The sequence below is a fragment of the Buceros rhinoceros genome, unplaced genomic scaffold (genome assembly GCF_000710305.1).
Source record: "Buceros rhinoceros silvestris isolate BGI_N320 unplaced genomic scaffold, ASM71030v1 scaffold45869, whole genome shotgun sequence".
In the NCBI taxonomy this organism is placed as follows: Eukaryota; Metazoa; Chordata; class Aves; order Bucerotiformes; family Bucerotidae; genus Buceros; species Buceros rhinoceros.
Window position 1 is genome coordinate 3,462 of NW_010431798.1, and position 15,267 is coordinate 18,728.

At 39.8% G+C, this 15,267-nt stretch overlaps 1 protein-coding gene across 1 annotated transcript in view; it reads left to right on the plus strand.

The window, feature by feature from the left end:
- Positions 1-10,528, plus strand: part of CYLD (cylindromatosis (turban tumor syndrome)) — a gene marked incomplete at its 5' end in the record, with an annotated part of 13,109 nt that extends 2,581 nt beyond the window's left edge. Inside the window, 9 exons of the mRNA XM_010143526.1 lie at positions 374-515; positions 1,085-1,207; positions 2,429-2,520; positions 3,619-3,685; positions 6,066-6,198; positions 6,763-6,871; positions 7,969-8,087; positions 8,731-8,947; positions 10,344-10,528. Of these exons, the coding sequence (XP_010141828.1) occupies positions 374-515; positions 1,085-1,207; positions 2,429-2,520; positions 3,619-3,685; positions 6,066-6,198; positions 6,763-6,871; positions 7,969-8,087; positions 8,731-8,947; positions 10,344-10,528 (1,187 nt within the window). The remainder of the gene's footprint in view (positions 1-373; positions 516-1,084; positions 1,208-2,428; positions 2,521-3,618; positions 3,686-6,065; positions 6,199-6,762; positions 6,872-7,968; positions 8,088-8,730; positions 8,948-10,343) is intronic.
- Positions 10,529-15,267: the final 4,739 nt, after the last annotated feature.

Here is a 15,267-nt window from a genome sequence, read left to right on the forward strand (position 1 = left end):
TTTTAATTTCAAATGTTTTCGATTTATTGGGGCGTGTTTTATTGCCTGGGACAACAGCAAAGAAAAAAGTATCTGATACTTGTAAGAGAGTGCGAACAGGGTGTTTATAATGAGAGCTTCACTCCTGCTGGGTAGCAGTAATCCAGTGCTGCAGGCATTCTGAAGCCCTGTCACGTGCACTGTCAGTGGAGTGTAAGGCCTTGTTCGCTCTCTGGAAGACAGTGAGTCTCAGCTGATATGAAATGCTATTCTAGACCAGAGAAGGCATGCTTACACCTGGCTATAGCAACTTAGCTGTAAAACATTAATAGGAAAATCTCAAGGGGGATAAAATTTGAGGCTTTAAAGTGTCTTTTGAAAAAAAAAATTTCAGCCTTTGGAGGTTACTTAAGTGAAGTGGTAGAAGAAAACACTCCTCCAAAAATGGAAAAAGAAGGTTTAGAGACAATGATTGGAAAGAAGAAAGGTATCCAGGGTCATTACAACTCCTGTTACTTAGACTCCACCCTATTCTGGTAAGTTCCTGATTTGTACGGTGGCATCCCATGCTAGAAATGCAGAACACGTGGTCTTTGTGTACCGGCTGTTTGTCTGTATTACTGTGCAGCTTGCAAAGTCATGGCTGCAGTCCTTGACACATTACTCTGCTCTTCCAATTAGAGTAAGTTCCGCAGCATTTCCTGCGGCTCGCGAAGGGCTAGTCCTGTCAGATCGTACTGGCCTTTTTGTATCTGTGCTCTTCTTGACTGAGTGAGTCCCTGGCTGTAAATGTGTGAAGGATGAAAGACTACACAGGCTTTGGGGCGGAGGGAGGGAGATACCTCTTACAACTCATTTGCTGAATCCTGCCTGGGCAACTGGTTTTGTACTTTGCTGCAGAAAGGATACTGGGTTAGAGCGGACTTTAGTATTTAGTCCAGCTGTGTTGTCCTCTGTCCGTGATTACCTCTTTTTGAGTTTATTTCTTTAATTCTTCCTGTGGCTTTGCTTGGTTTGTCTTATGTTGCTCAGGCATCCCAATGTTTTTATCTTCCAAAATCAAAACAGCCTTGCCTTGTTTTTTGTTTGTTTGTTTTCTTTGTAGCCTATTTTCTTTTAGCTCTGTTTTGGACACTGTGTTACTCAGACCTAAAGAAAAGAATGATGTAGAGTATTACAGTGAGACTCAGGAGCTGTTACGGACAGAGATTGTGAATCCTCTGAGAATGTAAGTAAACATGTGAACTGGTCTCTGGTCTCATAAATTTTAGACTAGATCCTGCTGTGTATGCATTCCTATTGCTAACCTGAAAAGTTTGTGTAGCTGCTGCTGCTGCCAGTCTGTTCAATTTGAGGGGGCTTGGTGGGTTGTTTTTTTTCACTATTCTTTTTCTCCATGGAAAATTTAATCATTGTGTACTGGAAATAGTTGTTCATTGCTTGGTGATAAAAATTTTCTCTATTTGGAAATGCAGTCGGCATAAACTATTGTAAAATTTGTGTAGGCATGAATACAAAAACACTGTGAGCAAGCACAGCTTGTATTTATCAGCGTTTGTGTTTACACGTTACGAATGCTGCTGTTCTTGACAAGAAAGTTCTTGGATTATCCCATGGGGATTTTCATAATGTGATAGATTTGCCAGGGCCGTAGAAGTTTCATTCGTTTTTGCATGTGGTCTGCAAGTGGTCAAAATGCTTTTATTAAAGAAGTTAGCATGAGCTTTTTAATTTCTTAGGCACAGAGAACAAAAGAAATACAGAAAAAATCGGCATGAAAATTTATGTCTTTAGCGTAATTTTTTTTTAAAGTGCAAGGAACACAGTTGTAGTTCTGAAATTCTGTGGGCTGTCACCGAACAACTTATCACAAAGTTTTTCATTTGATTCCTGCAATAAAATGATGCCTTTGGAACCCTTGTTCTTGTAAGTGGATGTGTACTTTGCCTGGCATGTTCCAGGGTTCTGTGTTGTAGGTAGAGGGATACGCACCAGGTAGCAGAAATCTCAAGTAGCTGAGAAGACTGGAAGTCTTACTTCTCCTACCCTGCCACTGTGTTTAAAACTTGCTTTGCACTTCTCAAATACTGAATTTTTTTGTTGCTGTTAACAACTCCCACAGTGCTGTTGTATGTGACATGCAAAAAATGATGAACTAAGTGGCACAAATTAGAATGAAAACGAAACAGAAGTATTGACTGACAAATTAGAAAACAGTTGTCCCGGTAAGGGAATGTTTAGTAAGAGCTCTTAAAGGTTATGCAAGAACATTAGAAAAACTGGAAGTCAAATTGAATTTGAGGAGTCAATACATAATTCTGAAGAAATACCGCACACAGTTAAAGAAGTATCTGAGAGCCTGTATTTCAGCATTGAAGAGATTTTTATTTTCTGCTTCTCTGACTTGAGCACAAACTAGCTAATAGCTAATTAAACCCATTTATCTTAGATATGGATATGTATGTGCTACAAAAATAATGAAACTGAGGAAAATACTTGAAAAAGTTGAGGCTGCATCAGGATTCACTTCAGAGGAAAAAGGTAACCGGGGTGCTTTTCCTTTCTTTGAGATTTGTAAGAGTCATAATTTGAAGGCACTGAAATACCTTGCTGTGTAATTATACTGGAACAAAACACACAAATATTTCCCTGTAGCCCTAATATCTTTACCAGAGATTTGAGGGACCATTGGGTGGTGAAAAGGTCTTTTCTGCTTCCTCGGGTCTGTAAGGATCTCTAGCTGAAGAGTTTCTGCTGTCACAGCCTTTCACTGACTGGATTTCTTTTTTGCCTTCCTGGGCCTCTGTAATTCCCTTTTAGCAGTTCAGGGAGATCTAAGGCTCTTCCTTGGAAATGAAGATCTGATGAGGCTGAGATCTTTGTCCTCTTGTGAAATGTCACTTTGGTCCCCGAGGAGTAGTCTTTCCGCTACAGTATTTCATTGTCACTGTGGTTATGTAGTATTTTAAGAAATAAAATGTGTAAATCATTTTAGCAAAGTCAATTCCCAACCTTTTGATCTGCTGCTGCATGTGATGATTAATCGGCGTTGTGTTATGTAGCTGTTTCGGGTTTGTTTGGGAGAACACTACTTTCTTTGAAAACGCTAAGTGCTGAAAACCAATATTTATTGCAATTAGTGGCAGGAAGAGAAATATTCTAGGAACCTCTCTGTGTTGGAGGAGAACAGACCTCTGGGAAGCTTGTTAGAGAGCTGGGTCTCTGGTTCAGATGAACTTTGTACTGCTGTGTGGTTTTTATGTAAGCCTTACTGTCACTACTCCTCACTGCTTCTCTGCAGATTAACTGTTTTCTTTTGAAAACTGTAATTTCTCCTGGAAGGGTTGTGTGGTACCGAATGATTTCTCTGAAATACAGAGTATCTTTCTGAACTTTACTGGAAAACTTTGTTACCCTGTTGAACCTGTGCCTTTTATTAGGGCCATTTGACACCGAAAGAGTAACTGGAGGTTTGTGTCATGGAAAATATTCGTCATTTGTCATAATATCATTGTGTTAATAAAGCTCTAAAAATAAACCTTTACTTTTTTCCTATTAAAATTAAAAAAATTCATTCAAAATCAGCCTTGAATAACATACCTGGTTTTACCTACTAACAAGACTTTCCTCCACCCCCAGATCCAGAAGAATTTTTGAATATTTTATTTCACCATATTCTAAGAGTTGAGCCACTGTTGAAAATAAGGTGAGTCTTTTTTTTTTTTCTTTGAACTCATGTATCTGTAGAGACTGATGAGGAGAGTGTTATCTGTTGCCTTTGAAACTGAGATAGCTCTTAGAGCAACTTTGACCTGTGATTCGTATTTCTAATAAGATTTAATAATATAATAAAGTCATATTGACAAACTTGACACTGTTTTCTGCCATTTTTGGTACGTGGGTTTTGTTTAACTGGTTTCTTGTTGCAAAAGCTCGTGAACATAGTTTCATGAGAAGTGGACAAAATCCTCTGTCTCTGTGTGTTTGCTTGAGAGCCTTACTGTCCCCCTTTAGAAGAGAGGGAGAAGGGCTGCTATAAGAACTGGCCTTGCAGCGCTTCTTAATGTGGCCTGTAGCGTATAGCTGCTTATTTCTGGGACAGGCTGCAGACATTGCCAAACTGGGCTTTGCCCATGGAAACTGATTTGCATTTCTTCTTTAAGGCTCATGGAAATATTTCAAGGTTTGCCATGATGAAGTTTGGCTTCTCTTAGCAAAATAACAGATAGTGGCGTTTATGTGTGCCTGCCTTCTGGGCTGTAGCTCTGCAGGGATTCAGCTGTCGTAACTGAGTTTGTCTGCTGGGCTAGCTCCGTAGGGAGATTTTGAAAAGTCTGAAGGGATGAGAGCTCAAGGCATACCACAAATTTGGAACTGTGTTGCTGCTTCTGCCTAGACAAAGATCTATGTTTGCAATCTACTGTTAGGTTAAAAAACCCAGAAGACCAAAACACAACAACTGGAAACCTCAAGCATGTATTTGGTCCTTGTAGAAAAGTATTTAGAGAAGAGCTTGTCGTCCTAAGGCCCTCACCGTTACTACTGCCTCTCTTCACTTCTGTGAAATACAGCGTGCTGAGAAACCCGTGACTGATGTATTATTCTGGTGAAACAGCTGGGGCACAATACTGTAATTCTGATAACAGTATTTATTATTAGAATAATAGATCTTCACTGTCTTCCATATTGCTTTAATCTCTCTTCTGTAAAGCTTGGCCTTCGTTTTTGTCCGTGCCGTACAGAGGAGAACTGAACTTATGTTCCACCATTCAGCTTTTAAGACCCAAGTTGGTGTGTTTTGTGCACATACCTTAACTACTCTTGAGGGTAATTCAGTGTCCTTTCTTAGAAAGAAGACTGAAAGTTGGTAATAACTTTGAGCATCATACCCTTAGAATCCTCTCAAGACTCTGAAAAGCAACATTGTCTTAAATGCTGGCTGGGATGGGAGGAGGTTACTGTTTACAGCAAATTGGATAGAAGTTCCAAGGAACTTTGACACTGGGATCAAACAGCTCCTACGTAACTTTTTCTTTTGCCCTTGGAGGCCAGTTACTCCTATATGCTTTTTCTGCACGAAAGGAAAATCCCTTTCGTCAGTGTGAGCAGTCTTCTGTATCCTGTCTTCTGCCATTCCAGGCTGAGTTTCTGATCTGAAGCTCTCTTCTGAAATACCTGGTTTATGTTTATGTAACAGAAATATTATTTGAAAACAGCAGTACTTACTTTGCTTTGAAACATCTGACCTCAGAAGTTACTTGAATTGGTAGTTTAATCCTTTGTCCTTCTCCCTGTCCGCGTAAGATTGTTTTGTGTTTCTTGGTTTTTGTATTTTTTTTTTAAGTTAGTTTGTGTTGGGGCTGTATGTGATTGTTTAGTGAGGGAGGTGTTGCCTTTTTGGTTTTTTTTTTTTCTTTTCTGATAAGGATGAAGACATTTATCCAGACCAGTCACTGTGGAAGGCTTTTTAACAATTAGAGCCAGACAGCCCCTAAATCTTGATTATCCTTTTGGAGAGTTCTGTTGACCGTGTGGCGAGGCTGGCCATCTCTGGGGGCCTTCCACTGTAGGAAGCACCATAAATATCTCCCTGATGAAAAGGAAATGTTTCATTAAACCCTGTTGTTTTTGGTTTTTTTTAAACTCCTTATTGGGAATATCATACTGAGGAGAATTATTGTTGTCCTTTTTGATGTTTTATCACTGAAATTCTAGGTTTTCCAATGAAAGCTGCTTTAGCCTGTCGATGTTTTCGATGCGTGTGCTTAGGAAGTATTTCTCGGTCAGTAGTTCAGTAGTGCGTAGGCATATGTTTTTAAAACATACTCTGAAACTCATACTGCTTTCATTTAAATAACTTTTTCTAAAAAAGTGTACACTTAATATTTGATTGCCTGTCATCTAAGGCACTTTGTTGCTGGATTTTGGTTTTGTTTATTTTTGTTTTTTTTAAAGCACAATATATTTCAGTGCAGAGAGGATGCCGTATACGCTATTTTCTGGTAGATGTTATTTTCCTAACAAAATACAGTAATGGTTACAGTAGAGCTTCAGAATCTGGGTTTTTTTTTAAATCTTATTTTTAGGTCAGCAGGTCAGAAAGTACAGGACTGTTACTTCTATCAAATTTTTATGGACAAAAATGAGAAAGTTGGAGTCCCAACAATTCAGCAGTTACTAGAGTGGTCATTCATCAACAGCAACTTGAAGTTTGCAGAGGTTAGTGACAGCTGTTGTCTCGTTAGAAGTGGTGATACCTAGAGATTTGCCCAGTCTGCAGTGGGACAGAAGTAGGATTTGGTGTGCTAACGAAGTGCTGACGTGTGGGAAATGGGAGCACTAGGTACCTACCATGTAGGTACAGGTTGCCTGCATTAAAAAAATATTTCAGTGTTGACTTAATAACGTGTATCCTTGGCTGAACAGACCAAAGTAATTTAGGTAAAGAATTTCTAAAAGAAAACTTGTCTTAAGGACTAATATTTTGAGATACCTTTGTTTGTCCCCGGGATGGGGGAGTGTAGTACAGTATATTTCATGTCATACTTGAGCATGTCTGGGACTTGTGACATTGGACAATGATTTAGATGCCACTTCCCATTTGGTTTTTTAGCTGTAGTTTCTCTCAGAGACTAACTTTTATTTTGCTTACCATCTTGTCAATTTTGAAGTTAATGGGCTGCAAGTTTAAATAACGTGAATACATTTATAGCATTAGAAGTATGTATCTAGATTTAGATATTATCTCAAGCTCGTTACATTATATTCTGGCGTGTTACCTAGGCACCCTCTTGCCTGATTATCCAGATGCCTCGGTTTGGAAAGGACTTCAAAATGTTCAACAAAATTTTTCCATCCTTGGAATTAAATATAACAGACTTGCTTGAAGATAGTAAGTATATAACATTGTCTTGTGTAATGCGAGAGTTGAGAGTGACTAACACAAAGTAAGTACTCCTGGTAGTTTTGGTATGTTTTTTTATTAAATATTTAACAAAATAGCGTGAGATGCTCAGGCTGAAGAGAAAGTTTGCCGGCTAGAACGTCTATTTTCTTATTTTCTCACATCAATTAAAAGCTATAACTCAGAAGAATGTATAGAATATAACTTGCTTGATTACGTTTATCTAATTCTTGAGTATCTGTACAATTAGACATTGTTTCAAGGTGGTGGTGTTAAAATTGAGTTATTAGCAGCAAAACAATTCATTAATATGGCAGGTGGGAAATTTTAGAAGCTAAGTGAAGCACTGAGAGTGGTTAACGGGTATCCACAGTGTTCACTACGTTCCATTAGTCTTCATCAGTTTGTGCTGCTTGTTTCTAAGCTTTGTGTAATTACTTTATCAAACTGGAAGAACTTGAGATTAATATGTAAACCCGCAGCGTGTAGTGATGGTGCATTTTTCAACTATAAATCTATCCCTTTTTTGTGAGCTAAATTTCTAATACCTGTCATCCCCTGAATTTTTCATTGCATTACCTAAGGAAAGATAGCTGGTTTTAAATTTGAGGTACAAGCGAGAAAACTGCCACAATTTGTTAAAATAACAATCTTTGGAACTGTTGTGGTCTCTTCTTTCACTGCCATGGCCATCAGCTTATGCTGTTTGTTGTTTTGGCTTTTTTCTGGTGTTGACAGACGCAGGGGCTAAGCTCGCTGTACCAATGTGATGAGAGAGGACTAACTTGATTTACAAGCCTGTTTTTACTTGTTCATGCAGCTGATAGAACTTAATGTTTATCATCTTCTGTTTTGCCACTTACCACTCCAAATGTTTTTCTCTTATCCCATACTACATCAAAGGGAAGAAGTTAAATACAGTGGTACATTTCTGCTTTGACTGGCAGTCTGCTGTTAGCGGTTTCTAATGTAGTGTTTTTCTCCATCAAAAGTAGTAATTCCTCCCTCCTTTCCATACCCTTCATCTTAAAAAAACAAAAGCAACCCCCTAAAATTGGAGACTAATATCTTCTTTAAAAACACAGCGCCAAGGCAGTGCCGCATATGTGGAGGGCTTGCTATGTATGAGTGCAGGGAATGTTATGAAGATACGGATATTTCTGCGGGGAAGATCAAGCAGTTCTGCAAAACGTGCAATACACAAGTAAGTTGTTGTCTTTGTTGCTCTATATGGGTGTAACCCAAATGGTATATGCTGTAGTAATCGAAAGGAGGGCGTAAGTGTGACTTCTTCACCAGCATTCGTCTAACTGCGCCCACCCTGTAAAGCATAGCCTTTGGTGACAGATCAGAGGCTCCACTTGGCCCTGCAGTGTGTTCATCAGCAGTTTCTGACTAAATCCAGGACTGAATACAGTGGAGACGTAGTAATAGTAGGCAGCTTGGAATCTGTTTCCTGTTGCCTGCTTTAAATCCTAATTTTACATACATGTTACCTTGTTTGACGTGATAAATTCATGACATAGAACCGCTTAATTTTGAGAGCTGTTTGGTACCTGCATGAAGGTGTCGTCGTCATGGCTTGTTTTCAAGTCTGAGCATAGTAGAAAATTGTCACATTAAATCTGACCTCCCTTCTAACCTTAGATTTGAGTTTTCTGGGTAATATTGAACTATACTGGTGGGGAAAATAGAAGAAATGTTTAGTCTGCTACTGTTATTGCCATGCCTTCTCTAACGTCATTCATCTTTGGTTCATCAGCAATGGCCTTTTTAGCTTTGTCTACTATTGAAACAAATAATCTTATGGGGTGTTTTTTCTCTTCTGAAATGCACTTAAATTGTAGGTTCATCTTCATCCCAAGAGACAGAGTCATAAATTCAATCCATTGTCACTACCTAAAGATCTGCCAGACTGGGACTGGCGACATGGCTGCATCCCATACCAGAAGATGGAGTTGTTTGCTGTTCTCTGCATAGAAACAAGCCACTATGTAGCTTTTGTTAAATACGGGAGGGATGACTCCGCCTGGCTTTTCTTCGACAGCATGGCAGATCGGGATGGTAGATGTCTTATTTATTCTTACTCATTTTCTCTTAATCTTCTTTTTACATGTATTGTCATTTAACTTGATGTACTAGTGCTGGGACGCTAATCTTGGCCAAACCTTACCTCAGCAGCTGCTGATGTGCATGCTCTGAATTTCACCTCAGTTAGCTACCTCACTAAGCAGATAGTACTGAAGTAACTGCAGAAGTTTGCTAGCAGGACTCCTTATGCTTTTTTCTATACTTTGCAAGTTTGGCAGAGAGAATTAATTTTAAATAATCAACTGCAGGAATGTGTTCTTGCAGTCTGTATTTAAATGAATGTACACAATTATCAGGTAGTATGCAAATATTGCTTTTGCTTCAGTGACTTAGTGTAGGTGTCATTAGAATAAAATAAATACTCACATGTTACAACAGCTGTGCCATTCCTTTGGATCTCTTTGGAGTTATCAGTGGAAAACTGTTACCCTGTAATAATACAGATGTCAGTAAAACAAGCATTCTCTTAAATGCTGCTGCATTAACTAGTGTTTAAATAAGGACTCAGTTCCAGTCTGGTGCCTGAGAAAAGAACAGTGATAGATGCAAGCTTCAGACTCATAGTAATGGGTCTTTGCACGAAGAATTCTTGAACCCCTCTGTTCGAGTGTGATTTGGCAGCGGGAGAAGAATCTTGTTTCCTGTTGAAAATGAAACTGCTGCAGGATTCGTGTCTCTCTTGTAACAACCAGAAGGCAGTGAAGCTGTGTTTCAGAGTGCTGGAAATGTGTACGACTGAAGTGTGTAAAAACCACTTTATTTCAGGAATATAGATCATGTGAGACAGTCACTGGATATAGCTCCTGCTGGTCTTTGGGGGGGTTTGTATCACAAATGTTTCTTCTTCAGTTAGTGCTATAAGCTGCTGATTGTCAGTTGGGAGCAGCTTCATGGATGTCCACACTTGTGGTGTTTGAACGTGCTCGGTTTTACGTGGAAAATGGCCAGGAGCAAACTCTGCCTTAGTCTTGCAAGTCAGGTACAAACACGTGGTGGTTTATAAATTCGTCAACTGTTATTAACAAATTGAGTAGCATTTGAGGTGGAATATGTGTTCAGGGCACTCTCCCAGAGTTGTACAGAATTCTTAGTGTTATTGAAAAACCAAAGTTCTCATTCTGGTGGAGGGTTTTGTGTGGTGTTTGTTAGTAAACACTACAAGATACTCTGACACCACTTGCAGTTTTTCTTGAATAATACAGTTTTCATAGCAGCTTACCCTGCAGTGGTCCGGAATGGCATATTTAGGGTTTTTAGAAGGCTTTTTCAAGAACTGGTGATGCTGTCATAGTTAAAGTACATAATTAAGGAGCAAACATATGTTGATGCTGTCCTAACCTGTTTCTGTCCTTTTCTTTGTGGTTAAAAGGAGGTCAGAATGGTTTCAACATTCCACAAGTTACCCCATGTCCAGAAGTTGGTGAATACCTGAAGATGTCTCTGGAAGAATTGCACTCACTGGACTCCAGAAAAATTCAGGGTTGCGCACGCAGATTGCTTTGTGATGCTTACATGTGCATGTATCAAAGTCCAACAATGAGTTTATACAAATGAACAGTGTCCCTTGGAAAACCGAAGAACAGTCTAGCGTTATCGACTACTGCATTTGCTGCGTTTTTTTTGGTTAGTTTTAACGCAACCGTTGCTGGCAATGGATGCATTGACGAGGAAGAAGTTGCCTACAAGAGCAAAAGGATTACTGTTCCAAACACTGCGCGTGGAGTTCTGTAACTGAAGTATTTAAGCATTTTTGCACTCTAGGAAGTGTGCTTGTGTGTGTTTGTTTTATAAACAAAGTCTAAGTGAAGTTACTAAAACTTAAACCTTTAAGTGCATTGATTATACACAGGCTTTCTTTAAATGTTGAAGGTGGAATAATATTTGGGGGATCCTCCTTAGTCCATTGAGAATGTAAAGATACACACTGTTCTTGCTCAGTGGGTTTCTGTGGACCAAGGATGATGATTCTTGTGTTTCTCTACCCTCCACCCCCACCACTTCTCGCCACAGCAACAGAGATTCTCTCTCTTGAAGAGAGAATAACTTTAGTTTTAGAATGTAAATTTTAGACACTTCATTGCATATTAATTCTGTTCTGTTATCTCTCTACTGCATCCCTCTCAGTTCACACGTTTGCATCTTCAAAAATTAACATTTATTTAAAGATCTGAGTATCTATCTTGTGAAAATGAAGCACACAGATTTGCTGTCTCTTAACCTGCAATTTTTGGAGGGGGAAAAAGGGGAAGAGGGTATTAAGAGGAAGCATAATTGCTGAAATACAAAATTAGAATAAGGCATCTGTTAACTTTCATTGCTAAGTGTCTATTTTAAAAGAAACAAAGTGGTCTGGAACAGAACAGTAACTATATACAAATGATTCAAGGACAAAACAATAAAACAGTGGATTGCCTCAGGGAATGTTACTGAAGTGGATTCTAGTCCTTGGTAAAACAAAACTGACTTTTCTACAGGCATTAAGCTACTACCTGAGAATATGTTACACTTGTGACTGACTCTTCATTTCAGGTCACTAATGAGTGTTAAAAATCTCTGCCTCAAAAGATGACTCTAAATAACTGTAGATCAGAGTTTTACTATATAGCAGGTACCGAATGCAGTCTGCTGCAGAACCTGCGTTGGTGTAAAATAGTATCCTCTGAAGTCTGCTGGTTCCTGTTTGCAATGAAATACTGTTGTTTCAGCTGCTTTAGCTACTTCTGTCTACACCAGCTAGCAAACATGCAACTATATATATATATAGTAAAATCTGGTTGTACAAATTGCATATATATAAGCTGTACATTTTCAACTCTGAGATGTTTTTTATATGGAGAACTTCCTTTCTGGGATCAAGTCTAGAGGAGAGGTCACAATACAACAGAGGAGGAGCCGCTTTGAGGAAGCCACTGTTTAAAGACAATGGAGACTGATCCCCTATTGTGGAAAATGTGGTTACTTTTGTTCTTGGAAAGCTGAAGAAACAGAAGACAGAAAACTATTCCTGAAGGACTAATCTGCCTAAAGCCAAGTGGTGCTGAGGGAGTTGATTTGTTCTGTTAGCCGCAGCATGAAGTGTGCTCTTAATCTTTCACTGAAGAGCAGGAGAGTTGTTAAATTGTCACTGTTGCTTTCACCTCTAATAGTCTGCTGGCTTCCGTGTTCCCTGGCCTGTGCGCCTTACCGAAACTACTTTCAGTACTGTGAGCTCTTGAGGAAAAAAAAAATGCTCTGTTTCTTTAGTTTCAGTGCTCCTGTGAGCTTCTGATGTCTGAAATATTTCAGTGAGGCTTGAGGTGATGGATTCTATAACCATCTGTCAGTGGATGTCCACTGGCTCTTCTTGGCTACCTACCATCCTTCTCTGGGACAACAGCTGCAGATGCTTGGAAGCTATTGAAGCATCTCATAGGCAATAAAAGGTAAAAAGAGTAGCTCTAAGTCTTGGCCAGGCAGCTTGTGTGTATGAAAATGGGCTAGAGAACTTACATCTGAGAGCAGAAGGTGTATGGTAACCCACCCTTGGCCGTGTAGTGCAGATGACATCTGGCCACAGCCTCCCAGAACCTCAGGCGATGTCTTTAAATAGAGCTGTTTGCAAGCTGGGTACCTTGTTTGTCACCTCTGCTCCTCTACCCCCAGCATGCCTCGTCCTGTGGTTGCAGATGGTGCCCCCTGTGGAAGAAGGAGCTAGCACAAAGGCTTGACAAACCAACAAGCCAAACCTCTGTACCAGCGAGACCAGTTTGAATGTCTGCATTCTTGGTGTTTGCTGCCTTTAGGAATTGTTTTCTAGTTTTCCCAATGTATTAAGTTTCATATGTCCGTGTATCTTCCACTCGTGTCACCTCTCTTCCTGCTGCTCCCCCACCCCATACTACATACTACCTGAAGTTATAGTTACCTTTTCCTACCTGAACATGGAGAACAGCCTTGCAACAGCTGTGGCTGGAGGGGAGACTTGGCCACCAGAGTGAAGTTTTCCAGGTGAATAATTGTATAGCAAAATTGCTACTCTGTTTTACAACAGCAAACAGCCAGGAAGCCTGTTTTTCAGGATGCATGTTTTGTTAGCAGAAGTGAATTAAAATAGATGGGTGATAGGGAACTGCTTGGCTTCCCGCCTCCAGTCTTCTGGCCTTTGACTGGAAATGGAAGAGAAGCTGTGTGAACACTGAGCAGAGAACATGCAGAGAAATCTGCGTGGTTAAAGAGTCTTGTGCACGCTGCTTGGTGACAAATCCTGGGTTCTGAAATGCGGGCAGTACTTTACAGCTGGTGTTCTTGTACAGCATATTATTGCAAACCAGTAAGTAGTTTTGCAAACAGGATATGGTTACGTGGTTAGTTCAGTGTTTATCGGTTGGTTCAGAGTGCAGAGATGTCTTCTGTAACGTAACAAGCAAACATACTGGTTTTAATACTGGAGTCGTCTTTCCCATTAATCCAGAAAGTAATGCTTTACGGTGGACTCGAGATCACTATGGAAACTAAACCTGATTTTTTATTTCCTCTCTCAGAAAGGCCTATACAGATACAGAAGCGATTTCACTGTGAAAGGAAACTTAGAACTTACGTACAAGGGTAAGAAACTGTTTTAAGCCTTGAGCATATATCGTTGGGGAATAGAATACACTATTTTGATAACAGCCTGCATTTTAAAGCCGCTGCTGCTGTGAAATGTAATGCCCAAAGATTCCAGTGACTAAGCACCCAACTTTTATGTGTTCAGTGTATTTGGGAATCTCCCAATCAGCTCTTGTCTCTTTATTTGAATATGGCAAATGTGCTCATAAATTAATAGCACCATAGCTCGTTGTTTTGTGTTTTGGCTCTGAAGTATTGCTAACAATGGCCTTAACCTGTGAGTAGGAAAACACATAGAGAATGTGGTTCCTGACAGCCTGTAAAATTGTAAAGTTTCATAATGTGTAAACTTTCATAGTTGGGAAGAAAAACTACACCCCTATACAATTTTCAGCCCATTCTCTGCTAATAATTTTTAGAAATAGGGGTTCAAAACAGTAGAAATTGGAAGAAATCACTGTGACGCTAAATATGTATTTTGAACAGAGAGAGTAAAGAGAAAAGGCACTAGTTAAAGGTGATGCCTTACACCTAATGAAGACAAAAACCCCCAAGCCCACAGTAAGCTACACCAGAGTGCTTGGATTTTGGTGCGGGAGATAATGGGAGAAAAAAAGATACGAGAAGATGTATGTCTGTTCAGTACAGGTCTTTCTGCCGTCTGTGGTACTGGTTCTGTGCTGCGGATGCTGTAGCTCTGTTTCACTGAGCAGCCTCCTCTCTGTGGGATGGCCTTCAGCACGGGCTGCCTGCGGCAGGAATTCCTCCACAGTGGTTCCGTTCAATGCACTTACTTCTCCTGTGCACTTTATACTCCACGGGACAGACGAACGTTCCATGATCCCCAGCGATAGCCTGTTTAGTACTATACTAAGGCACAACATGCTGCAAACTGGAATGTTACGGTTTCAGAACTGAGTTGTTGTAAAAAAAAAAGAAAAAAAAAGCGGCTTGAAAGCTTTGTGTATTTTTACCACTGTAACAAAGCATGTTTTTCTGTTCTTGATGTTTTGCTAAATAAACATCCATGTTTTGTGCATAAATAGTCTTTTCCACTTACAAAGGCTGTCTCCGCCAACAAGTTAGGGAAACAAACCATTGTGTCAGGTTACCCCCGAGTTCCTCTGCCCCAGTGGAGCAGAATTAGCTGCTACTGGCAAGGAATGTACTATATGCTCTTTCTGTATTAATTAAAACTAGTATTCCTATGGTTCTGTTAATTTCTCTGGGAGTTTTGGGAGTGTCATGAACCCTAATGAATACAGTATGGAACTAGCTTGTTTTGAGTACTTCCAGCATTTCTGGGAAACTGAGGACTTGCTGTATTGTATCGAATCAGGTCAAAGTCTACTACTGGTGTCTTACCAGTTGGTCCTGATGCTATAATGGAAACCCAACCAAAAGCAGCTGTAGCGAACTGCAGGTTGCATGTGGGGAAAAATTCATTTAATTGTTTTTTAAAGTAATTAACTTAATTAAAAATAATTACATTAATTTTTTAAATGAAATGCTCAGGGGATCGTCACCTCCTGGGAACGTGCTCTAGTTTCAGTGGCGCTGCTGTAGCGTCCAGTTAGCAGTCCTGCAGACCACGTTTGCCTGCGTTCTCTACTCAGAAAAATGCTGCTAGCCAGTATTTCGAGGGTTAATGTGTGGAGTTGGGGTTTTTTATTATTATTTCCTGAATGACAATGCAAAAGTCCTAT